The sequence below is a fragment of the Carettochelys insculpta genome, chromosome 25, assembly GCF_033958435.1.
Source record: "Carettochelys insculpta isolate YL-2023 chromosome 25, ASM3395843v1, whole genome shotgun sequence".
Lineage (NCBI taxonomy): Eukaryota > Metazoa > Chordata > Testudines > Carettochelyidae > Carettochelys > Carettochelys insculpta.
Window position 1 is genome coordinate 12,742,313 of NC_134161.1, and position 26,125 is coordinate 12,768,437.

The following is a 26,125-nucleotide window of genomic DNA, read 5'->3' on the forward strand; positions in this document are numbered from 1 at the left end:
GTGATGTCATGGTCTGTCCCTAGGCAAGAAGCAGCAGAGCAGCATTCTGTATGTTCCACAGTCTTGACAGATGGCAATTGTGAGCGGGGAAAACCTGTACCCCAGGTGTGTGGTGTCCCTTCTGTGACTGCACAGCTGTGCTCTTGCTCTGAGTCAAATTGGCTTTCTCCCATGCTCCCACCCCTCCTCTTCTGGCAGGTTCTGAGACGCCCCTCGCAGACACAGCTCTGGACTTGCTGCACCTCTTGATGGTAGATCACTGGAGCTGGCTCTGCACTGAGAACATGCAGAAGGTGCTACGCCTGCTCTTCGGATCCTGGATCCAAAGGTAAGATCTCTGCACTGCTCCCCATCCTCAGCGGGAGAGGGCTGAGATGGTCTTATAGAATCCTAGGGCTGGAAGAGACCTCAGGAGGTCATTGAATCTAACTTCCTGCCCAAAGGAGGACCAATCCCAACTAAATTATGCCAGACAGGGCCTTGTCAAGCCAGGACTTAAAGAACTCTAGGGAAGGAGATTCTACCTCTTCCCTCGATAACCCATTTTAGAGCTTCATCACCCTCCTAGGGAAATAGCTTTTTTCTAATATCCAACATTGCCACACTGCAACTTGAGAGCGTTGCTCCTCGTACTTTCATGTGTCACCGCTGCGAATAGCCTCCCTCCATCTCCTTTGGAACCTCCGTTCAGATAGTTGAAAGCTGCAATCAAATTCCCCTTCATTCTTCTCTTCTGTAGACAAATTTCTCACCTTCTCTTCATAAGTCATGTGCTTCAGCCCCCTAACCACTTTTGTCACCCTCCGCTGGGCTCTTTCCAGCGTTCCCACAGCCTTTCTGTAATGGGGACCCAGAACTAGGTGCAGTACACCAGATGCAGCCTCACCTGTGCTGAATAAAGGGGAATAGTCACTCCCCTAGATGGGCTGGCCATGCACCCCAGTGTGCCATTTGCCTTCTTGGCTATAAGGGCACACAGCTGGCTCACGTCCAGCTTCTCATCCACTGTCATCCCTTGGCACATGCAGGTTGTTTCCCTTTAGAGATGGGAAGAACGGATCCACAGCAGTAGGTCCCAGGCTGTTGGAGTGGGAGACTTTGCCCCTGTTGAGAAGGGCAGTGTGTCCAGTGAAGGCTGCTTCTCGGCTCTCTAGCAGACGCTCTCGAAGGTTCATGGGTTCGTTTGGGTTGGACGTGACGGCATGGCCCCTGACACAGGCTGTGCAAACCTGCTCAGAAGCCTGGGTGTACACTTAGGCTGCTGACATGCATTGGTGTCTTTCCTGGTGCACCTTTGCCCCTATTTTTATCTGTGTTAGCTAGAATGAAGCTCATGTGGGACACTCAATTGCCGGGTCGATGTACCCTCCATGGATGAGTGCTAAGGACAGGTGCTAGCCACACCCCTAAGTGTGGTGCTCTGTCCCCCTCTACTGGTGGCTAGGTCACATATAAAGCCTACCAGAGACTATGGCCAGGTCTACACAAAACCTTAAAGTCGATCGTAGATACGCAGTTCCAGCTCCAGCAATTGTGTAGCTGGAATCAACTTATCTACTATCAGCTATTCTGCCCGTCCTCACTGAGGGACAGTGATGGAAGAAACTCTCCCGTTGACCTCCATAACTCCTTGTGAGAATGAGGAGTAGCAGGGTCAACGGTTGACCCCCGATAGTTCGATTTCACATGATCCCACTATGCATGTGATATTGAACCCCAAAATATCAACCCTGACCAAGCTGATCTCTCACCTAGTGCAGATGTACCCTAAGAGGGGGGACGAGATGCTAGACGCACTTTCTGTGGCATGAGCTATTCAATCTTTGGAAGCTCTTTCTCCGCTACAGGAATAGTCTTAGCACATCAATGCTCCATCCGGTCTGGCATCCTATTTCCAAGAGTGGCCAGTAGCAGCTACTCAAGAGGAAAGTGCAAGTCCCTTTTTCTGTGTAGTTACCGAACACGTCTATGCAGAGGATCTTACCTCCTGACCCCTGTTAGTGGCTGATTTGTGCCACAAAGCCCGAAGTTTTATACAGCCTCAGACATGCAGCTTGTTTAACTGCTTCTGATGCCCCTTGCAAGTTTCTTTCCTGCTTCCCTCGATTCCTCATTGGGGTTTTAGGGCTTGAGAGGGCACTGGCAGCGCTGCTGCTTCAGAACTGCACCCGCTGCTGTAGACGCCTCTTGCAGCTCTTGTACAGCAAGGAAAGTTCCTTCTTCCATCCTGGGTCCCTCCCTCTCACAGAATCACAGAATCACAGGGCTGGAAGGGACCTCAGGAGGCCATCTAGTCCAGCCCCCTGCTTCAAGCAGGATCAACCCCCACTAAGTCATCCCAGCCAGGACCGTGTCCAGCTGGGACTTAAAAACCTCGAGGGATGGAGAATCCACCACCTCTCTAGGCAACGCATTCCAATGCTTCACCACCTGCCTGGTGAAGTAGTTTTTCCTAATATCCAACCTACACCTCTCCCTCTTCAACTTCAGACCGTTGCTCCTTGTTCTGCCATCTGACACCCCTGAGAACAGTTTCTCACCCTCCTCTTCAGAGCTCCCCTTCAGTAAGTTGAAGGCTGCTATTAAATCACCCCTCAGTCTTCTCTTCTGTAAACTAAACAAGCCCAAATCCCTCAGCCTCTCCTCTCGCACTCTGTTACCTATCCCCAATTGCTGTAACTTACAGCAGAAATTATAAGTGCCCGGCGCCAGAGTTGCTTACTAGTAACAATTCCCCTCTTTTATCCCACCAACCCTTCTTTCCCTCCTCTCCTTGGCTGGAATAGTTATAGCTGGAGCCAGGGGCTATAAATCTCCCCTGATTGTCAGTTTCATGGCAACAGGAGGCTTGAGAGGGAAAGTGGATGACCGAAAAAGGTATTGTTAAGTAAAAGGAAGGACATGCGTGCACGTCTGCAGCAGTGCTGGGTGCATCCACTTATGTAACACGGAGTGGTCCTTTTTTGGAGCTGAAGGGAGAAGCAGGGTGGGGGTTAGAGGAGCAGCTGGGAGTTGAGACGACCCTGCGCCAAGAAAGATTCCAGTTTGCACAGCCCTCTCTGCTCGCTCGGCGTGCATCTGTAAACAAACCCTCGACCCCGCTCCAAATCCGTGCCCCTCCTTTATTAAATTGTCTCTTCCCTGCCTTGGGTCAGCAAACATGCTCCTAGCCCTGGGGGAGGAATGCAGGTTGTGAGCCTCCCTCTTGGAGTGAATTAAGGGTCTGCCTCAGGGCCTGTCTGTGAAGGGGAGCAGAGAGGGGGTTATTCTTGGCTTCTGGGGTAGCAGTTCAGGAACTGGACACATTTAGATAATCAAAGGCCCTTTCTGAGTGGGTGAGTCAGTGCGGTTATATAAATACAGGCAGGGCAGTTGGAACACAAAGTGGCTGCATCCCCACTCCCTGACCTCAAGCTATCCCCTTTGGCAGCGGTGGTCACTGTGTCAGACAGGCACCCCGATGCCATGGTCATGGGCACAGTGAGACCGCCGAGATCTGGGACATTTTCGGGGTTCCAGATTAGGTTTTTGGCCAGTGGCAGAAGAGATGGGGAGCCTTGATTTGGGTATCCCAACTGCCCAGCGATGTGTCCTGGGCTTGAAAGGCTGCTCAGAGGAGCATCCAGGAATGGAGCCACCTGTGGGTGCCAGAAGAATGAAAACAAATGAATCGAACAGGCAGAGGGTGAGGTTGTGGGGGCTGTTTGTGGAACCTTTTAAAAATCAGAGCAAGAGGAAGATTGGCTTGGTCTGCTCTAGCCACCACAATGCCTAGCTTGGCATGAGCCCCTGGCTTCCAGAGGAGGTGGTGTCTCCTGCAAACTGAGCCACTGCCATCAACTTCCTGGTTCATTTAAGCTCAGGCCTCAAGGAAGGATACTGTTCTTGTGGTGATTGGTTTTAAGTTGTGAACATCTGCCTAGGAAGCTGGTTGGTGGTCGTGAATGTTGGAGATGCACCATTTCACGTCCTGCAGAACAGCCATTGGGAGTGACTTCCACTCTGCACCAACCTGAGTCTGTTCACCGCCCTCTGATACTTCTTCGTGATCATGTCTCTGTTTTACCTCTAACAATGAGTCCCCATCTCGGCCTGTGGAGTTTGCTGGAGCCCCCTCTTGTTTCTCCCATGCTCCACAGTGCTGCAATAATTAGGGGAGGCTAAAAGATTATCTGTGGAAATTAGGCACAACAAGAACTTGTTGCTTGGGTGAAAAAAGTGTGACATGCTGTGGTGCAAGAGATCACACAGTGCATCAGCAGTAGGGACTGCTGGTGGGAGCACAGCAGGCATCTGGGATGCAGCAGGATTGGGCTCCTAGTCTGGCTGCCACAGGTCCAGGGAAGGGTTCTGCAGGCCTTTGGACCAAGACAGTCAGGCTGCGGCGTGGATATAAGGGCTGGACAGGATGGAGGAAGTAGACCTGTGGCATGTGCTCCTAGCATGCAGCCTGTATTCTGATTGCATGCTGTACCTGTAGTGTTCAAACTACGTCTGTGTGTTACGGTGATGGCAAGAAGCACTCCAGGTACAGGAAAGAGAAACCCTAGAGCAGCTCCCTGAGGCTATGTTGGTGAAGCTGGAGAAAACAGGGAGCTGGTAGCTACTGAGGGTAGGTTCTAATGCAGCCAAGGCAACTCATCGGATCCATCCATCACAAGTCACTCCAGATCCCATGGCCAGTAGCACAGGCATCAGGAAGCCCCAATAAGTGGATTGATATGTCAGTGCTCACTGACTGCTCTGTGCCACACACACCCTGGCTGGTTGCTTTGTTAACCTGCTGAGTTCCTACCATCTACCCCCACAAACCTTTGCATCAGGTTGGTGGGCTTGCTGCATCTCTCTGGATGATACCACAGAGTATCAGTCAGCCATGAGCCTCCTGCTGCTGCAATAATTGTAACCGCCTGGGTGGGTGATGGTTGCTCTGACTTTTCTCTCTCTGATGGATTTGCTCACTTCAGCCCAAGTGAGAGAAGTGCTCCTTCTCTCCAGCAGTGCATGTCTACTTGGATGACTTTGAGTGAGGTGGGGAATCTGGAGTTCGGCCCAAATCTGGACAGATACAACCCCATTCTCAAGGCAAACTCACACCTCTGACTGCCAGAAGCTGGGAGGGGAAGATGAGTCCATCTCTCTATAATTGCCCTGTTTTCTGCACTCCGCCTAAAGCTCTGATAAAGGTCACTGTTGGAGGCAAGGTGCTGGGCTACATGGACCATTGATCTGACCTAGTTTGGTCATTAAGGTCCAAGACTCTGGACCTAATCTTCCCCAGGTTTGAGAATACTCTGGATCCAGAACTGGACATTCCCCACTGCCTTCCATCTCTAGCATTGGTTGTTAAGGATTTTTTTCTTCTCCCAATAGTCTGTTCCAGTAACTCATCCCCTACCCCCAACTCTTCTTGGGTATCACAAAAGAGTCACATTTTCTACGAAGTGCTAATCCAAAGATAAAGAGATTGCATCTCCTCACATCCTGGCTGCCTGCCTGTGGTAATTTGAGCGGGGCTGCTGTGCTGAGGCTCGGAAGCGTGTGTGGCTATATGAGAAATGGGGGCATATGCAGTCAGCTTTGATGGTGTCAGGTTCTACGTGGCTTTATAGAAGGCACAGAGCTGGAGTTAAAATAAATGGAAATGCATCCTTGACTTGGACGACCAGCCATCATCTCCTGTCCTGCCGCTCCCTTAGTCATATGCTCACATGGCTTTTCCGGATCTTGTCCCCTGGCCTTTGTTCCCCTCCTTTAGTGCCCTTCTTGTGTGCACTGGATGCAAAGGGACCACCTAGCCACTCCTGGAGAGCAGCATCCCCTGCTTGTCCAGAATAGGATGAGTGAAAAATGAGCTGTACTGGGAGCTACCCTAGCTAGGTAGTTGATGAGTTGGACCAGCCAAGTGGTGCTCAGGTCTGCAGGAGGTTTGGACTGAGAATTGAGGTTCAAACTGGAGGCTGATTCAGGGCAAGGATCTGGATTCACCAGCTGGTGATGTTTGGGCCCCACATGGGAAGAATCTCATGAGACACCTGCCCTTGCCACCTTTCCAGCATTTCGGACGTGGGTGGCCTGTGGGCTTGGTTTTTCTGGTGTGGGTTATATCCATTGCTGGTTCTTCTAAAATTCCAGCTGGCCTCTGAGGCAGGATTGGAAAGCAGGCTCCCTGTGGGCTCAGATCCATCCTTGAGCCAGACTTTCAGGGAGACTGAAATCTTGGGGTTGCTCCTCTGAGACTCTGGGAAATCTACTTCTGAGTCACTTTGGCATCATGGGGCATGTGTGAATGAGGGGACGCAGAATCTCTGGCATGAGGGAAGCACTGGAGTGTTTCAGGGAGGACCTGAAATGGTGGGCAAAAATGATACACTCAGCTTGGGGTGCGGGGCAAGGAATACAAGGAGCCCCTGGTGTGTACATGAAATAGAAGCAGCAAAGTGTGCAGCCCTTTAATAATTTCACTTGCCACAAAATTGCAACCTCACCTACTTTGACTGAAAAGTTCTCTGCAGCTCCTGGAATTTCCAGTGACGGGCAGGTGTGTCTGCCTCCCAGGTGGGCAGCTTTTATTTTTTATTCCAGTGGCAGAGAGAGGCCCCAAAAAAAGTTAAAGGTCTGCTGTGCTAGGCGCTGTACAGAAACAGAGAAAGAAGCTGTTCTTGTACCAAGGAGCTTAATTTTTGTGCAGAAGAAAGACAAAGGGCAGGAGGAAAAATGGACAGGGAGAGGAAGTGAGATGCACATGGTCAGTGGCTGAGCAGGGAATAGAGGCTTGGTCTCCTGAGTCCCAGTCTAGTGTACTGTTCTCTGGGACCACATCTTGCCCACCCCCTTCTGTCTCCATTGCCTTGTGGTCTTTAGCCATGGTGAAGTGGCTCAAGAGGCTGGAGAGCCTTTCATCTGTTCAAATCCAGGCTGGGCTGATGGCTGTCACCGTCTGATGGCTTTTAGGTTTGTCCACTGTGAAATGAGTTTGATGGGTCTCAGTCTAGATCATAGCCATCTCTGCTGAGGGGTGAGAGAGTCGAATAGCCCCTCTTCTCCCAGGAGGTGGTCAGATCCAAAGAGCGTTGGTGGCGGAGGGAGAAGGGCTGTTCTGTGGCTGCCTGTGTGGCACCTGTTTCATGAATAGATGGAGGGAAGTGGCACAAAACTTTTGCTTTTGTTTTGCTTGTGAAAGTGCTAGAGAGAAATCCCCAGGGTGGGCAGGCGTGTGTGCTTGCTGTAGTCCTGCTGCAGCATTTCTGTATCTCCCAATTTCTTCCTCGTTAGGGAGGACATCAGTTCTAGCCAGCAGTCAGTTTGCCCAGCTGCCAGTGCATCAGACCTGTGCTGGGGGCACCGGCTTCCGCTTTGTTCTCTGGATGCCACCTGCCCTCCCCTTGGCAGAGAGAAGAGGCGTCAAAGGCTTTGCACTTCTCACTGCAGGCACAAGGGGGAGCCGCCGGCTAACCTGCAATTCTCTCTGTCGGGTTAAAATTTGGAAGGACTAGTAAAGCTGAGGGTGTTTTGTAGCTGAGGGTGCTGGAGCTGGGCTGGTGCTGGGGGGAGCATGGCTCCTGGGGATCTAGGCTGGGTGAGTAGGTAAAGGTGACAGTGGAGAATGGATGGAATGAAAGCCAGGCTGTGCAGCTACAGCAAGCAATGGAGTGGCTAGAGTCACACTAAACAGGGTCCCAGATCCCAGGTACACCAGGACTTCTGCAGGAGTCCGGGTCCAAACGTGGCAACTTGGGCCAATTCCTGGTTGACACTGTGGATTCCTGGGCCTACCATGAGGCTTCCCTAGAAAACCATTCACTTGACACAGGATTATGTTGCCCTCTGACACCAACAAGTATTTAAAAATAGAGAGTTCAAAGCATTGTCCATTTCCAGTGATCAGATCCATATACCTGAGCCTGGAAGCCTTTGACTGAGGCCTCTACTGTACTCATTGTCTGCCTAAAGCAGTTCATTTATACCGTAGCCTTGCCCTTGTGTCATCAGCCTTTCTGTCTCTGTTGTGGGCTGGGATACCAGCAATGACCATCAATTTAGTGTCCCACCTTTCATTATCCAGGTGGGTGGCTGGAGGGGTGGGAAGGGGTCTGAGTCAGCATGTGGGGTCAGCCATTTGTGTGTGGAAGGTGGGAGTAGGATTAAATCAAGAGCTGGAGCAAGAGACACACACACCTGGATCCCTGGTCCTTTCAGTAATAGATCAGTTAATGGTACCTGGGTTGCCAGATTTAGCACTATGATGACGTCTGTGGGTATTTGGGGTGTGGGTGAATGATCAGCTGGCACATGGCTGGTAACCTGTGAGGCGCAGCGCAGGTGATGCTGTAGCATCTCTGTCTTTACCCTCCTATGTGCAGGAAGAAGTCGTACCTTCAAATCCCCTTCTTTCACTTGTGGACATTAGGGAAGAAATCCAGCCTAGGACCGGCTGACAAGTCAGCCGTTCTCTCTGGCCAGGTCCATGTTGTTCCCTATACATGATTCTCTAGCATTTTCTCTGGTCTCCTAAATGAAGGGATGGGTCCTACTTCCTGCGGGGAAACAATCAGTCTTCCTACCCCCCTGTGTCCAGAAACCTCACCTGCAGTTCTCTTGCTGAGTCTCATGGCTCCTGCTGGGCCATGTGTGACCTACCCCTCTCTCCTGAGTGCCAGGGCGACCCTCGAGTGCGCGTGATGTGCCCTCACCAATCCAGAGACACAACAGGGGAACCCAGATGGAGACCCTGACTCTTCTGCTCCAGGTGGAGGGAGCCCCAGTGCGTCAGCCTCACTGGTGGTCATCACACTCGTAAGACATTTGTGTTTGAGCAGGCGGCCTAGTTTGGAGTGATTTGGGCATCTTTGACACTGGCAGAGTTCAGGTTCAAGGGTCTGGTGGCTCCCATTTCCACACAGCTCTTGCTCATTCCTTACTGTTATCTTGCACCCTTCCCTCTTTGGTGGACAGCCCTTGCCACCTATAAGCTTATATTTGGCGTGGCACAGTGCATGGCCATGCTGTTTAGGTGGGTTCTGAGGCCACAACCCCTCACAAGCCAGCCCTAGTGCACTCAGCTCCACCAGCCAGGCAGGGCTCAGGCCAAGATCTTTTATGGGTGAAGCACCACATGCCAAATTCTGCCCTTCTTTGTGCTGAGCTCAGTGGGGTGGAAGTGCAGGAACCAGGCCCCTCCTGCGTGTCACGAGGCTCCCCTCTGCTGGCTGGACGGCCGGCACATACCCATGGCCGCTACCCCTTCCAATGGTACGAAGCCCCAAGAGCGGCCTTAGGTCTGAGAGTGAAGGCATGTGGCGCTGGAGCAGTGGGGGCTGACAGCCATCACAGGCCCCAGGGCAAGGTGGGAGCGAGAGCCAGAAGGGGTGGGGCCCATGACAGTCAGCCCTTACCACTACCCACCCCACAAGTGCTCCTTTTGTTGTCCCCCTCCCCATCCCCCACCTGTCAGTGGGCCTGTGCTCAGTCCTGTCCCTGTGGATGTCCTTGAAGCTGTGGCACTTGATGCAACCAAGGATGAAGCTTTTGCCCTTCCCTCGTTTTTCTCTCCAGCCATACCCTTAAGATAATGTGCTTTGGGGAAACCTCCCTCCCTTTTGCTAAGCGCCCTGTGAGCCAGCAATCCATTGCAGCCTCCCGACCCCCTGAATCCATTGGGTACCTGTGGGTTTTCCCCTCCGAGCAAGGGTCTCACAGTGCAACTTTAGCTTCATCCTCTCTCCCCCAGCTACCTGCCTCACAAGGTTCTTCCTCCTCATGAGCTGCTGAGGTGGGGCTCCTCTGGGTGTGTCATCTTGGGACTCTGCCTGCTTCCAAGTTTTGCCAGCTCTCATTTATTCTCCTTTCAGGCAGTGGCCTGAGGGCTCATTGCACCTGCAGCCTGAGATGAATATTTGGTGGAAGGGAGCAGAAATCCTTCCCCCAACCCCAGCCCTCACAGCGGCCTTGCCCTGGGGCTGTCCATTCCCAGCCAGGCTCTGTTCTGTTCCGTTCCTGGCCCTCAGCTTGGCCTCAGAGCTGGCCATGAAGGAGGTCACTCCCCACTGAGGTAAAGTCACCGTGAACAATGAGGCTCCTGGTCGCCAGGACAACCATTAGATTGCCATCACCTCCATGGCTGTCTACCCCATCAGGCTTCACCTCCGTGCCTCATCTCGGATTGGGTTTTTAGCTCAGCTGGGTGGCCGGTTTAATTAGTCTTCCCCCCAGGGGCTCTGCATTGGGAAAGCTGGCTCCCCGGTACTGGTCAAATGAGAATGGGGCCAGGCAGTTGTTCACATGAGAGTGCGTAAATGCATCTGGAATAGGACCCAGCCTCTGACTGTCTACCTCAAAGTGCCACCCCTGTTCACTGTGGCTACGTCTACACGTGCACCCAACTTCGAAATAGCTTATTTCGATGTTGCGACATCGAAATAGGCTATTTCGATGAATAACGTCTACACGTCCTCCAGGGCTGGCAACGTCGATGTTCAACTTCGACGTTGCTCAGCCCAACATCGAAATAGGCACAACGAGGGAACGTCTACACGGCAAAGTAGCACACATCGAAATAAGGGAGCCAGGCACAGCTGCAGACAGGGTCACGGGGCGGACTCAACAGCAAGCCGCTCCCTTAAAGGGCCCCTCCCAGACACACTTTCATTAAACAGTGAAAGATACACAGAGCCAACAACTAGTTGCAGACCCTGTATATGCAGCACGGACCCCCAGCTGCAGCAGCAGCAGCCAGAAGCCCTGGGCTAAGGGCTGCTGCCCACGGTGACCACAGAGCCCCGCAAGGGCTGGAGAGAGAGTATCTCTCAACCCCCCAGCTGATGGCCGCCATGGAGGACCCCGCTATTTCGATGTTGCGGGACGCGGATCGTCTACACGTCCCTACTTCGATGTTGAACGTCGAAGTAGGGCGCTATTCCCATCCGCTCATGGGGTTAGCGACTTCGACGTCTCGCCGCCTAACGTCGATTTCAACTTCGAAATAGCGCCCAACACGTGTAGACGTGACGGGCGCTATTTCGAAGTTACTGCCGCTACTTCGAAGTAGTGTGCACGTGTAGACGCAGCCTGTATGTTTGAGCCAGGCCCCAGTGGGCACAGGCGATGTGTATCTAGCTCAGCCTAGGCCAGCTGTGAGCATCCCTGCCCCAGAGCCTGACCTGCACTACAGGGTTCAGGCACTCGCCTGGTTGTCTGTCCCAAAGGTGTAGGCACTGAGACCCTGCAGGATTCGTTCCCAGGTCTTAGTCAGGCCTCAGCCTGGTTTTGAGCCAACTTGGGATCAGTCTGTGATGTTGTGCTAACGACCACTGGGACTTCCCAGGTTTCCTGCTCTATGCACTAGACATGCTGCCTTCATTTACATGGCCCACTGAGGACTCAGAGTGTACTATGGCTGAGCACAGGATTAGAAGAGCCCTGGCAGAGGAATGTCGTTGGATATAAGATACGAGATCTCCCAAGCCATCAGGGCTGGAAACGATTGCTGCAGGTTTCTGGGAATGGAAGTCCAGGCCCCAGCTCATACCAGGGGAGAACACTGCAGGTCAGGAGTGAGATGCATTAGCAGAGCTGAGAGTGGGTTCAAAACTGGGCCAGCAAAGGGTGCCACAAGTAAGAATTAAAGCCAAAAACCAGAGCTGTGGGGTGCCCCACAGAGTTAGAGCCACTAAAGTTCAAGCTATTATAATGAAAGGACCCTTCAGTTATTCTGCTATTGAAGCCTCTTTGCCCATGGTCCTTCCCTCTGCAGGGTTGAGTGGGGAGCACTGCGTGCAGTTATAATGATCTCTCCAAGTGATTAAGGACCAGCTGTCCTTTGGACAGCCTGTGGGGCTCTCTCCACTAGGTGAGCTGAAAAGGGATGCTGCATCTTCTCCCTGCTCACTTGGCTTTGGGAACAAAGGCTGGAATGGGCTGATCTCATTCTAGCCATCAGGGACCCCTCTGAAAATACAAGTGTGATTCAAGGAGCTCATAACTTGGGGGGTTGGTTTGTTTTTCAGTCTCTCTCACGAGCTCATTCAGCCAACTCAGCTGGTGAAAACAAAGGGCTTGGCTGACTCCTTGCTCCCCTCAACTTTCGAGAGGACCACAGATGCATGGCATTGCCTGGCCCTCTCAAACACCTGTGTGCTAGCCTGCTTGCTCGCACTGCCAGTTTTGGCTGGGCCCGAAGTCTTGGAGCACCTGCTCTTTGTTGCTCTGCAAGGGCTGGGAACAGATGGCCTGAGGGAGGTGATTCAGCGGTGTGTCTGCCAGAGCCATCTGGAACATGGGACAAGAGGGCAGCATCGAATATCCAGCTGCAGGGCAGGCCTGGCCAAGGCTCTCTGCCTGTCCTCCTTATATGGGAGACAAAACCAAAGTCTTTCCCTGTTTGAACCATGCAAGACTCCTTTGCACTTTTTGAGGGTTTTGTCCTTGCTTGCGTCCTGCCCAGATTGCAAGATGGGTAAGTAATGTCCTTCCCTGCTGTTGAATTGACTGGAGAAGGCTGTCACTGCCTGTCCTAGAAACCAGTGGTGTTTGCACAGCTGGCACAGAATGGCTTGTGCGTCCCACCACAGAGGCCTGAATGATGGCGTGTGAGTGATTTCCCCCCGCCTATCCCCACACCACAGACTAAGTTACCAGGGAAAGGTATTGCCTTTGCTCCAATTTCCTCCCTTCTGGAGTTAGAACAGGAGCTCTGGGGTTCTCTTCCTGCTTCTGTAGCCGGCTCATTCTGCAGTGTTGGACAAGCTGCTGTCACAGCACAGAAAACAATGTGCCACTCACGCAGTCATCCTGGTGATTGCTAGTAGCTAGAAGCCATGAAAGCTGATCAGGTGAATGAGGGGAAAGCCTGGATTCAGACTGATGTCATTCCCGCTAAGCAAAGCCACTGGGGAACCTGGGTGTAGGTTGGAACTGGTGGTACTACCACACTGAGTAGGGCCGGGGCAGACAGCTGGTGTTGGCCTCTCTTCCCACCACCGGAGCTTGTGATGACTACTAGGCCTGGTCTAATCTCGGGAGTTAAGTTGATGGCAGATATGCAATTCCAGCTATGGCAGTTGTGTAGCTGGAACGGACATATCTGCAATCGATTTACCTGGCCCTCCACACAGAAGGAGATCGATGGGGGAACTCTCCCATCGCCTTTCCTTACTCCTCACGATATCGAGGAGTACAGGGATCAACTGCCAGCCCCAGATAGTTCGATTTTGCACGTTTCTACCCATCGCACGAAATCAAACTCTGGAAGATCAGCCCTGACCAGGTCGATCTTCCCGGTAGTGCAGACACACGCTGAGTCTTCCCACCACTAAGATGCACTACAAGCAACTCAACCACCTGCACAAGTCTCTCAGGGAGCACACCTGTGGCACGACTGGCCACTCTCCCCAAGAAACAAGCAAGATCTTCCCTGCTTCAAAAGCTGCACAACCACTTGTGCCCATGTGGCTACTCCTAACTCATGTGCATGATTCCAACTGGCTGCTCCTTGCTCTGAAAGCAATTGTCTCTTTAAGACAGTGCTGCAATTGGATGGAAGGGATTCTCGCTGCTCAGCATGAAAGCAGCTCCTTCGCTGTCTTTTCCCAGCTGGGGGGGGCGTGCGATGTAACAGGAACCCAGTTGCCTGGTGTTACAGTCTGACTTGGTTACTCCCACTGACCCCTCAGCAGCAGGTGGGAGCTGGAGCCAGCTAACCATGCCACATACGCAGTGGATGCTACCGCAGCCTGATTGTGGAAGAACAGTGCTGCATCGCGAGGCGAGTGCTGAGCAGGGCTCTGGATGACAGCACCACAGAGAGCTGTTTCCTGATCTTGTCTCTCGCTCTATAGAATGAGTTGTGTGATCCTGTCAAACTAAGTGAGAAGGCAGGGAGAGGCTTTGTCCTGGTCTGGAATGATTCTGAATGGGAACTGTGGATGATTTTGCATCCTTTCAATCCCACAAAACTGCAACTGAGGGAAAGTGACTGAAAAGTACAGTTGTCCCAACAGGTGAACCTTACACCCTACCAGTGCCGAACTTCATTGCTAACTGACTTTAGCTTCTAGGAGGGGCTCTGCAATAAAGATCCTCGGGGCATCTGTTCATCAATGGGGAGGGACGAGATGGGCAGTTGTAATGCAGGCTTCTTTCACTCTGCCTAACCTCTGTCTTCCAACCCTGATTTGGTGGGACCACCCCTGGAGACAAGGAGGGGAGCCAAATCTCCATGATCCATTGATGGCCTTTACTGAGACTGCCAGCAAGGAAGGGGCAGTCAGGATGATTCACTTCATTTTGATCTATCCACCTCTCTGCAACAGCTGACCTGAGAACCCACCACTCTTTCCCTTCTGCCCAAACTCCAAAGAGTTTGGATAAGGAAGTCTATCACTGAATCATTGCTCTTGCAAAATCATTTGCTGTCCATGAATAGTGCAGCAGTGGCTGTGTCTGATGAGCTGAAAGCCAGGTTCGGGGCTGCAAATTGCTTGTTCGTCCTTATTAGCCCAATGAGCGCAGGACTCTGCATTCAGAAAGGAGTCTGAGAAAATCTGGACAGATTCTGTGTTGCAAATTCTATGTATAGCTTATACCAGCACAGTTTAGGGAATCCTAGAATGCAGCTTAGAACTCCTTTGTCCTGGGGATAATTGTACTAAGGTGGCTAAACTGATATATGAACACCAGTGCAAATCCACCATGCAGATGTGCTGTGCCAATGAAATATAGGGCTTGCAGTGGTTTGAAATTGGGGTCAATCATAATAGTACAGTGCCTCTGTATGGGGGATGGGGAGGAGAAGAAACACACAGGCACAGCTACATTGCTATGGCTACCCAGATATAAATAAAACCATCATGGACAAGCCCCCTTTCTCCTTTGTGTAATTAACATCCTCCACACACACCCATGCTTCAGCTCTGAATTTATCCAACTGAGTTGAAGGTCATCTAACCTGGTGTAACTCATGGCCTGTGGACCCTATAGCACGGGAAGGACAGTAACAGAAGAGGATACCTCAAAGCTACCCCCAGCCAACTTCCATGTTCCATTTCCTCTGCCTTCTCAGTTTGGCAATTACATAATTTTAGACTCCTGTGCAGATCAAGGGGCCTGTATTGGAATCTCTGTGTAAAGAAGTCTCCCTTATACTTTCTTACCTCTAAAACTGAGTCAAGTGTATATTTCTTTTTCCCCAGATGGGCTTTGTATGGCAATGAGTGTGTGTGTGTGTGTGTGAGAGAGAGAGAGAGGGAGAGTGAGAGAGAGAGAGAAATCACATTGGATATTGCCATAATCTAGTCTTCCCTAAAAACTTGGGAATTTTGGATCCAAATTTGTATCTCTGTCTCAAACAACTTTTCCTTCTGCAACTTGTCTTCCAAATACAGTCACAAGTAATAGGCAAACTTTATGCTTTGATAGTAGTTACTAAGTTCTTTTAAGCATATCTTTTGGCCTTGATTGGATTTCAAAAGTCAGCACTTTGGTAAGGGCTAATTTATTTCTTTGCAAAGGGTTAACCGGCCTTTTCTGTATTTTATTTCTGACCTAAGCTAATGAAGTAATTCATAGCTCACAGCGACCAGCCTCTCCCTAGGACATTGTTGAGAGCTTCATTGGCTCAATAAACACTTGATTAAGACCTTATCGGATTCAGTTGCAGGTTTGGTGCTTTTAATCCTGGGGAAAGATTGAGAACTTCTGGAAAGAGCTTCTGGCCGAATATCAGGTGCACTCCAGAGAGCATCAGGGCAGGATCCCCGCCCCTGCCCCACACACACACTGCTCTTCATTGTCTCAAACCTGTCATAGGGTAGGCCTACACAGCAAAATTATTGTGAAATAACAGCTCTTATATCTAAATAACTTTGCTAGCATCTACAGAATGCAACCGCCCTTTCGAAATAATTTCAAAATAGCAGATGGCTTACTTCGAAATAGGTAAACCTTGAAATATGGGGCGATAGCTATTTCAAAATAGGGGCTGTGTACACAGGGAATAGCACCCATTTTGAAATAAGACATAGTGCATCCAATGGCTCTATTTCAAAATAGGTTCTATGTGTGTAGATGCTGTATTTTGAAATAGCTACATGTTATTTCAAAACACATTTTTGTGTGTAGCTGTTTTTTTTGAGATAAGCTATTCTGGACTAACTAGAGTGACAATCCATCCCATTTTAACTGGGACAGTCCTGTGTTTCAGGCACCAGGAAAGCGTCCCAGTTTATTTTAACAAAGGGGCTTATTGCCCCACATCTGTTGAGCTGTCCTTTCCCCCAGATCAGTGCAGGTGTGGCTGCTGCCCTGTTGCTGGCTCCCTGTGGCTCAGGAAAGCTGGGAGCTGCTTGGACAGGGCGACAGCCCCATCCACGGAGCCTGGAGGTGTGGTGCAGCCGGGGAGGTCCCCTGCAGGGTGACAGCCCTGTTCCCGATACCCAGAGGTATGGGACAGCTGGGGATATTCCCTGCGGATCATCCATCAAAACCCCTCCTCCTCTGCAGGGCAACTGCCCCTGCAACTGGGGAGCTCCCCAGTGGGACAGCAGCCCTGTTCTGGCACCCCATAGCATGGGGCAGCTGGGGAGCTGTACTTGCTTGGAAGCCACAGCTAGGAAGCTGTCCCCACCCAAGAGGGTGTCCCATATTTGGCCTAGGAAAATATGGTCACCCTAGAAATAGCTCTTCCAGAATAGCTTATTTTGAAATAAGGCTGTTGTATGGACATACCCAGAGAGGTATATCCTGGCAGGGTCAGACCAGAAAAAGACAAGGCTTGCTGCCCCTTTGCCCTGTACCGAGTAGAGTCAGTTACACCAGTGAGTGGAACGCTTTGCCATTTTGACTCACTTGGTCCTGGTGTAAATGAGACAACTCTATCTGGATAAACACACAAGGCTCAGTTCACACGCAGCGTAGTTCCATTCTGCTGCTTTCAGTGGGAGCTGCTCCAAGTTTTCACCCAGGCACAAGGGAGAGTGGAGTGTGTGTGGTGTGTTTAGCAGGTGTGAAATTGGCAAGACAGTCTGTTCATTGGGAAAGTGCTCAGCCCTGAAGGATGGAGGCCGCTGGGCCGCTGAACAAACACTTCATCAGATTGTCCTTGGGCAGGGGGTACAGAACACATTGTTCGCAGTTTAAACCACTGTAAACTTTTTACAGGGCAGGGAGAGACGAACATTTCCAGTAATTCAAGGAGAAATTCAAGGAGATGGTTTACTTCTTTTCCTCTGTTCTTGGCCAGCTCTTTAAAAGGGCTCAGAGTGCTTCATATTCTTTGATTTATGGAAGGCACTTTTTTCCCTTTCTCTGTCCTCTGAAAACACTTCAGCAAAGTGGATGAAGGCTGGTTTTCTAGGTGGGCTTTGGATCCAAGTTTTCCAGCTCTGAGTTACGTGTGTTTCTCTTGACAGCAAACACATAAATTCTGGTAATTGTAGCATCAGCAGGTGCTGAAAGTGGAGGCTGGGAGTAGGGAAGAGAGGGATCGTTTCCTTCTTTGTTTTTCCTTCTTCTAACAATTCTCCTGAAGCAATTGTATGTATCCTGATTTCTTTCTCCCTCTCCTGCCCTCAGTGTTTTTCGGCATGATTCAGCTGCAGTGTTTGGTGCCTATCGTCATTTTTTTAAAAAATCATTTTTATTGTGAGTGAACTTACCCCGGGGAAGGATTGAGAGTCCTGGAGGAGTGACTTCTTCTAGCCGCACCCCAAGGAGCAGCAAGGCAGGAATAACCCCCTACAGACATGCAAATTCTCATATAAAATTCTACACCATCATAAATGCTACTGCCTTCTGCAGTGTTGTACTTGGGGCCATTGTTCATGGGATATCTTCAGCAAGGATGGGCAGGTTTCAGGCACTGGACTAAGATTCAGGAGATTGATAGATGTCGGATTGTCCAGTGTTTAGGGCACTGGCCTAGTACTTGGGAGATTTGGTGTTAATTTCCTGTCTTCCACAGGTACCCTGGAGGACCTTGGACACGTCACTTAGTCTCTCAGTGCCTCAGTTCCAACCTGTAAAATGGAGGTGACAGGCCTGTCCTGCCCCACAGAGAGGCTGTTGGGATAAACATGTTAAAGAGAGTGAGATGCTCAGATCTCATGTCCTGAGAGCCAGATAGGGGGCTTCTAGGGGCTGAAGTAATACAAATAATTATAATAATATCGTTAAGATTCTTGTCTAGATGGACAAGTTCAATACAGCTGCCTTCTGTGGGTGAGGATAAATGCCTTAATGTTGACACAGGTGTCCCATCCTGAGTAGGAAATTGGATCAATTAAGGTAGTCTGTGCTCCAAAGAGGCCTTCTGAGGCTTCAGTTTGTGCTAGGGCATCCTCAGGCAGGATTTAGGGGGGATTAGTAAGAGTTGTTGAGGTACCCATGTGGCACAGGTGTGTCCCTTGCTGGCATCTGGGTTTAACTAATGAAGAATACTCAACAGCAACAATGTACCTGGTGTAAGAAAAATATTAGAACTCTCCAGGTGCCTGTCCTGTTACTGAGGAGGAGTGTGTATGTTTTTAAAAACCGAACTCCTTGATGTTTCAAAGGAAGAGGGAATGCCAGAGAAGACACGAGGTCTTGCTCACTCGTGATCATTGAAGACCTCAAGATATTTTTAAAAGACTTTGTGTGCCTAGCCAAAATAACCCTGGCAATATGATTGTGACATTGAGTTTGGAGTAACGATGCACTCGAGGTTCCCTCTGGAGTTTCAGATGGAGGCAGTATGCCCTCACTCCCAGTCTCATGCTGCGGTTGGGTGTTAATATTGAACATCCAAGAGGATGCATGGTGGTGCTGTATATAGGACAGAGGGATTCCATGCTGGCCCTGTGGATGAGCTGCTTCTCTTCCTGTAGAATTCTCCGAGCCTTTTTGCAGGAGACCAGGAGTGTATCTCCATGTGCCACCCTTTTCTTTGCCATACTGTAGTACCTTGGTCTTGCGTGCCTTGCTTTCCATCTTCCTGTTGCCTAGCAGGTGCATGAACTGGCCTCAGGGAACTAAAATCCCTGTTCCTGGGCGGCTGTTCAGTCATTGATTGTGGGAAGATGGGTGAGGCGCTGATCTGAGATTAGACCACTCTGGTTTTACTTTTGGCAAACATGAGATCACTGGCCCCAGGATTTGTCTGTATGGGGGGCTTCACTGGTTTAACTTAAAGGCTTCTGAACTAACTTGGTGCAAAAACAAAACAAAACAAAACTGCATGCGCACCCGGATGTCAGTTGAAGCCAGGACTATTTCAGTTTAGTTTATGTCCAGTAAGAATATTGCAAGCTAAAATATAAGAAGTAACTTGTAAATTACAATAAAGGTTTGCACTGCTGTAGCTGCATAGATTTAAAAATAGGCTTAAGTTAAACTGTTGCAACTCTTTTGCCTAAACCTAGACAAAGCCTGCGTGACTCTTCTTCAAGTCTGAGAAGCTTGACTGATTCACCATCCTCAGCCTTTTCCATCTGCAAGGAATACAGCAGGTGGTCAGCCAAGCTCTCTCCAGGCATGGAAGCCCATCTGGCATTCAAGAGCCAAACAAGGTGTAAGTCGACACACCGCTTCACACCCACTTCTGCCGACTCCCAGTGCAATGCCTTCCCATAGCAGCAGCACCCACTCCTGTTTGTTGATGGAACAGGGCCAAGCTCGTGTTCCCCAACTATGGGGCATTCATGTTTATGCTCTCTTGATAGGACCCCTTCAGCTGACCTTGGAGTTCCATCCTAAGCCCTGGTATTAAACCAGCTCGTTTTTAGCAGCCACTTCATTCCTCCATCGGCAGCTATTTCAAACAGAGGATCTTTACAGCATGGGCAAGTTATGCGCCTCCAGACAAGAGGCGGGAACCGATTGCCTCTGCATTCTGTCTCTTGACACTGGGCATTTTCAGAGCTTTTCGGTGTCTGAGCCCCACAGGTCAATTGCTGCCTATTTCAGGCCTCCTCTGCAACCCAAGGAGATGGTTCAGTGATGGGTTTGTTTTAATTTCTTTTGGGGCCCCTATTTCTGGGTAAAATACCAGAGTGGAAATAGCATCTTATCAGCCATCCAAAATAAATTCAGCTCTATTTTTGTTTGTCAGCTGGTTTATTTCTACCTGATTTCCTCTGCAAGCGTATGTGTATTCATGTCTCGTCTGGGTGTCTATCTCAAAATATAAGTGCTTGAATAATGCAAAAAAATACTAGTGAATTTAGCGCCAGTGAAAGGTGCCAGATTGGCAGCTTTACACACTTAAGATCGTGCATAAGAAATATTAACCCTTAGTTAGAATATGGCATTGGTGTGTATCTGAGGACTGGATCTTAGTGCAATTAGTCTGCTCGATGGCAATGGCACCTTGCCGCAGCAGTTTGGGTTTGAATCACCTGGTGCTGCCATTAATTGATCCAAACCGCAAGACCAAAAATAGAAAATCATAGATTGTAATAAATAATCCCTTCCCCGTCCTGGGATTTGTAATCACAAGAGGTATGTCTCATACTCATTTGCATGTTCTGTCCCATAACTAGATGAGAACAGCTCTTCCAGGCAAGTCTTCCACTGCAAATATTTCATAATTTCACAGAATTCCATTTTAAAATTAATTTTCGGTAACATTTGCTTAAAAATTGCTCTTTCAGTGACAGTCCTGCCAGGAAAAGTTTGCTCTTTGTCAGATACAAACACATAAAGATCACTGAATGTAGTTCAGATTAATCCAATGAAACATTTGATCTAACATCCCCAGAAAGATCTTGTCCTGATTGGTATGCTCTAACCCCACATCCCTGGAGTTCTGCAACACACTCGGACAATGTCTAGACTAGAAAAATAGGTTGCACTTCAAAATCTGTTAATTAACTTGACTTTAAGCATGACATTACCCATATAGTTGGCCTGGCTCCACACCTTGAAAACTATGTGTGCTGGTTGTGCTTGACCCTAGAGTGTACTATGACCAACTAAGCATGAAAAGAATCATAGAATACTAGAACTGGAAGGGACCATGAGAGGTCATCAAGTCCAGTCCCCTGTACCTCTGGTGGCACCAAGCACCATCTTGACCATTCCTGACAGACTTTTATCTAACCTGCTCTTAAATATCTCTAATGACAGAGATTTCACGACCTCCCTAGGCAATTTATTCCAGTGTTTAACCACCCTGACAGTTAGGAAGTTTTTCCTAATGTCCAGCCTAAACCTCCTTTGCTGCAATTTAAGCCCATTGCTTCTTGTCCTATCGTCAGAGGTCAAGGAGAACAATTTTTTCTCCCTCCTCCTTGTAACCCTCTTTGAGTTACTTGAAAACCGCTATCATGTCCCCTCTGAGTTTTCTCTTTTACAAACTAAACAAACCCAGCTCTTTCAGTCTTCCCTCCTAGGTCATGTTTTCTATAACTTTAATCATTTTTGTTGCTCTTCTCTGGACCCTCTCCAATTTCTCCACATCTTTCTTGCAATGTGGTACCCAGAGCTGGATACAATACAACAACTGAGGCCTAAGATTTTAAAGATGTTAGAGTGTGCTGATGTTGGGGTTGAAGTGGAATTGAGCCAACACATTTTCACACGACTGTTGTCCTCATCTAGATGTTCTAAGGCTGTGCAAATGAGTCTGCAGATCCCAACGATATGCTTAGATAGCATAAGAAGGCTGTAATTCCGGCTGGAACCATGCGGCACAGGGGCAATACACAGAAACACCAATGATGGTGCCTTTTTCCCTGCTGCCCCAAATATCTAGAATAACCATCCAGCTGCCCCAGAGAAGAGAGGGGAACAGGACTGTTTTGGGCAATTATAAAGACCCTACAGCAATTTGGAACCATGACTGGTTTTATATTCTCGCCTTCTTTACTTTTATTCATAGTTCTTTTAACATCTGTGCACCTGGGTACCTGAAAGCCTATTGGTAGAGATGTATTACCTGAGGCACACGACAGGGGGACATGAGGAATAAGCTCACTGTAGCTCTGCCCCTTGACAAGCATTGATACTACCCAGAATTTTCTCCCGCAGTTACCTTTTGGCATTTCTATTCTTAGCACCACTCTTGTTCTGCCCACTAGCGTTTGGAAGCCGAGAAAGAAGCCGTTGGCCAGAATGCCCAGCCTGAGAAGAATGCAGACAGTCGGGCAGAGCGCAGGTTAAATAAAGTGTGTCTTGGCAGGGTCTGGCTCTTGGATGTACTACAAGCCACTGGAGCTCAGTGATGATGGAATTGTGAGCACTAGCATAGGCAGCCAAATGGGACAGGTCTCCCAACATTTCTTGCAGGCTGGTATCTGCTGGGACTCTGGAACATAGCAGCGAGCTCGGGTTTGGAGGGTTTGGGCTGTTTCATTGCTATGTGGATGTCCAGGCTTGTGCTGAACCCTGGGAGGTGGAAAACAGAAGGCCTAGAGAAACTGCAAACTTTTCCTCTACTCAGCACTCATGGTGGTACAGCCCCCTCCTGGCACCGATCAAGGACAGAGAGGCTGCAAGCATCCCAAGACCAGTGTTATGACACTGGTCTTTCCCATGCCATGGAGCTGAATCCAGATTCTGCTAAAATCAGTGGGAGTCTTGGCACTGGGGTGAGAGGTATTGGGATTAAAACCATATTTCCCCAGCAGGACTAGCAGATTCCTCTCTGCATGGCTGATTTTGGGGGTCAAGGGAGCTCTGACGCTGATGGCTGACTGACTGCCGAGGAATTTTCTGTTACTTGGGAGAGTGCAGTAATGCCTTGGTGACTAGGGACCTACATTTGATTTAGTAACATTCTTCTGGCCAGCATGGGCAGTGTTAACTAACTTTTTCTGCACTGGGTGCATATGCTTCTGGGCTCCTATCCAGAATGGCAGTCTCCTGGCTGTAGCCGTGGGATTTGCAGGTTGTTACCCTATTAAGGGCAGAGTACTGTCCCAGTAGAGGGGCCAGCAGGAAGTTTCTTTGAGGGGTATATAACTGTCCTTTTAATAGATGTCCAGGATAGATTTTTCGGGCACGAGTTGCAATTGCTCCCCTGCCCTCCAGTGATGGATATGAGCAGAACTGAGAACAAGGGCAGGGAAAGGACCTTCGATTGTCTCCCTTAGAGTCCCACAGCTCATTTTCCTGAGCGTCTTCCCTTTGCAGCTTCCTTCTCTCTTCCTCATTCCCCTCTCCCCAACCCAAACGGAGGCCAGTTTTTTGTACAAGCAATGCCAAAGCACCCCCATAGGAGCCTCTGTTGACTTTCTCTACTAGCAGTGTGACAGGACAAGGAGGACACTCAGCACCTGACCAGATCCCCACGTCAGACCAGGCTGGCAATGGGATCAGGAATGGAGAAAAATGGTTTACCTGTGAGACTCCCCTCCACTACCCAGCTGAGAGACAAGCTACTATTTGGGGGCGTCTGGACCCTTTGAGAGCTGTCTTCCTCCTACAGCGAAGCACCAAGAACACCTGTTTTTGGCTGAGAGGGTCAGGCTGGTGTCTGAGCTGGATTGTTTCTGAAACCAAAAGCACTAAGGATGCTCTTGGCAATAAGGCACCAGAGGTGGGGCAAGTAGACCTGGGCTCTACTTCCATCTGTGCCAGCATTTGCCCTCAAGCCATTTGTTCAGAGCTAGTGCAATCTGCAGGCTTCAGGGACCAATCTGACCTGGATGGCATAGGCCACGGTGCCATCAGGGGCCAGTTAAATGAGTAGCTCTACTGACTTCATGTGAGTAACTCCTCCGCAGGGTGAGCAAGGAGGTCACGAAATTGTTCCTTCTGCTCTGTGCCTGTATTTTGCCACGTGTCGAATGGAGGTACCCAGCGGGGGAGGAGAAGTGGCTCCCGCACCCTGTGGGCCACTGCTGTGAAAGGGCTCCAGGAGTCCCAGATCAGTGGGAGGCTCAGGAGGGTCTCTAATTCCCACTCGAGCCATCTTCCACCTCTTCCTTGCTCTCTCCTGGCCTGCCTGCAGATGGCTGGAAGTGCAGGTGGCTAACCTGACCAGTACTCAGCGCTGGGTCCAGTACCTCCGACTGCTGCAGGAATCCATATGGCCTGGGGGCATCTTACCGACGGTGTCCAAACCTGCCAGGACGCAGGAGCAGAAGGAGGCAGCGGCACAGCAGGCCTTGCAGAGCTTGATGGGAATCCTTCCTGGTGAGTTCCCCATGAGATAAACACCCACGGGTCCCTAGCTGTGGCCACAAGCTAACGACCCGTGGGCGCTTTAGGGCTCTGACATCCATCCCACACCTTGGTTATGTCAGAGAATGGGGGTGATCCTGGCCCCTGAAACCAGAGCTTAACATGCCACAGATGTGGACTCCATTGGCTGTGAGTACTGAGGGGCTGCTGGCAAACCAGTAGGACTTTGTCATAAGCTCATTGGCCACCCTTAAGGTCAGGGAAAACCAGAGGCTGGGGAGCCCTCAAGGGAACCAACAGCCTCTGCGGGCCCCTAGGCAAGGTGAGGAGCGAGCTGAACTGTGCTCTCCCCTGAGGGCTGTCAGGGGGTCAAGGGTAGAAGGGGCAGGAACAAGAGCAGCCAGCCTGAAAGCGCACTATGGTGCTCCCCCACCCCCACCCCGAGCCTGGAGCCTCTGAATCACTGGGCCTGGGAGCCCTACCAGTGAACACACATCCCACTGTCAGCTCCAGAGACCTGGTTTCAGAGTAGGAGGGAGCCTACCTATATTTACCCACACGTGACAGTGGCGGCATGGACTTGAAACCACCTCTTCTCTGCCCCTGCCTTTAGTGTGAAACACTTCGGCCAGCACTGACTTTCACTTTCTAAACTTTGTGCAATCTTGACACAACTGTCAGCCATGGCAAGATCCAAGACATGGGACATTCACATCACCCGAGGAGTTAAACGAACCCTCGACAGGGCTCACACTAGTTCCAAACAAACAGCCACCAAACCGCCCCACAGTCACGTGAGGTAATTCACAACCCTGTCTCCGCAAAGTCTAGTGCCCTGCAGGAGAGCACCTGATATTTGGTGACTTGTCAATACCGGCCTCCTCATTTCCTTGTACTGGCTACTCAGCAGGCCATGCTCATCCTTCAGAGCCATTTGCTAGGGATCCAGCACAGCAAGTAGATGCTCTTCCACTGAAGGTGCTATCCTTCAGAGGAGATATAAAACAGAGTTCTTTCTGCTAGTCACTACAAAAATCAGGGCACTTTTCCACAAGACTAAAATCATTAGCCCAGATATGTTGGCCAGCTGGTGTTCTTTTATATTTTCCTTTGCCTTAAAACAGCTGCTGAATGGGTCACCCCAGAGGTGGTTGCATTTCATAAGTGGGTGAAGTAATCCCATCTGTGGATAATTTGTAAAGTGCCTTAAGATTCTTCCCCATCTGTTTTTTATTATGTTATCTGCTGTTTGGAAGCTCTCTTCTACGATCGGTCCTAGAGCTGGATTTTATGTCTGGTATTAAGACTAGGCTTTAAGACTTGTATTTTCTTGGGATTTCTCCATTTCAAGGCGGGTGGGGAGGATATCACTTTTTGGGACATTTAATCAGATAGAAGAACCTTTTTAATTTCCATGGAGAGGAAATTCCTGAATGAATGCAGTGCATCCTGTATTGTAGTTAAGACATGGGTTTTTAAAGAGTGTCTCTGATGTTAACAGACTTCATTCTGGAAATCCTTGGGACAAGCAGATGTCAGCTGAGTTGGAACCTGGTCCTTGAGTCACTACGTCAACCCATCATAAACAGGTAGCCTTGACAACAGAGCCTTCTTAGCCTGCCTCAACCTCAGTCAGTCATTGTTAGGCAATAACCAAGCAGTGCATCATGCGGTGGACTCCTTGGAAAAACCCCACTGGTGGGAAAGTTTCAGATGATGGCAAATCTCTCTGGAACTAGCAAACTCTCAGACAAGGGGTCTCACTGTGAAAGTTCATCTCCTGAGGCTTTGCCATAGGGTGGCGGTTGGAAAATAACCTAACAATGCTAGGTATTATCTCAGCTGATCTGCTGATTTCATTGGTGTGAATAGTGTGGAAAGAGACAAAGCCAGAGCCAGTCCTGAGTTGTGCAACTGTTTGGAAAGGCTTTAATTTAGGCTATAGCTACACCAGGGGCGTGAGTCCCCTGCTTGTGTTCACACACACACACTGGTTCTCATCAACCTAGCATGAGTATAAACAGTC

At 49.9% G+C, this 26,125-nt stretch overlaps 1 protein-coding gene and 1 long non-coding RNA gene across 8 annotated transcripts in view; one reads left to right on the plus strand and one right to left on the minus strand.

Moving 5' to 3' along the window:
* Positions 1 to 26,125, minus strand: part of LOC142001509 (uncharacterized) — a 153,194-nt gene that overhangs the window by 116,135 nt on the left and 10,934 nt on the right. The gene's annotated exons all lie outside the window — the stretch shown is intronic.
* The window catches only part of SNX19 (sorting nexin 19), a 57,694-nt gene that overhangs the window by 16,593 nt on the left and 14,976 nt on the right, over positions 1 to 26,125 (plus strand). For 3 of the 7 annotated variants that reach the window (XM_074976810.1, XM_074976811.1, XM_074976812.1), the window contains 3 exons: positions 199 to 328; positions 23,927 to 24,111; positions 25,601 to 25,688. In XM_074976810.1, the coding sequence (XP_074832911.1) occupies positions 199 to 328; positions 23,927 to 24,111; positions 25,601 to 25,688 (403 nt within the window). Of the gene's footprint in view, positions 1 to 198; positions 329 to 19,394; positions 20,148 to 23,926; positions 24,112 to 25,600; positions 25,689 to 26,125 lie in introns of those variants that run through there. The other 4 variants (XM_074976816.1, XM_074976814.1, XM_074976813.1 and 1 more) reach the window with 3 other exon arrangements.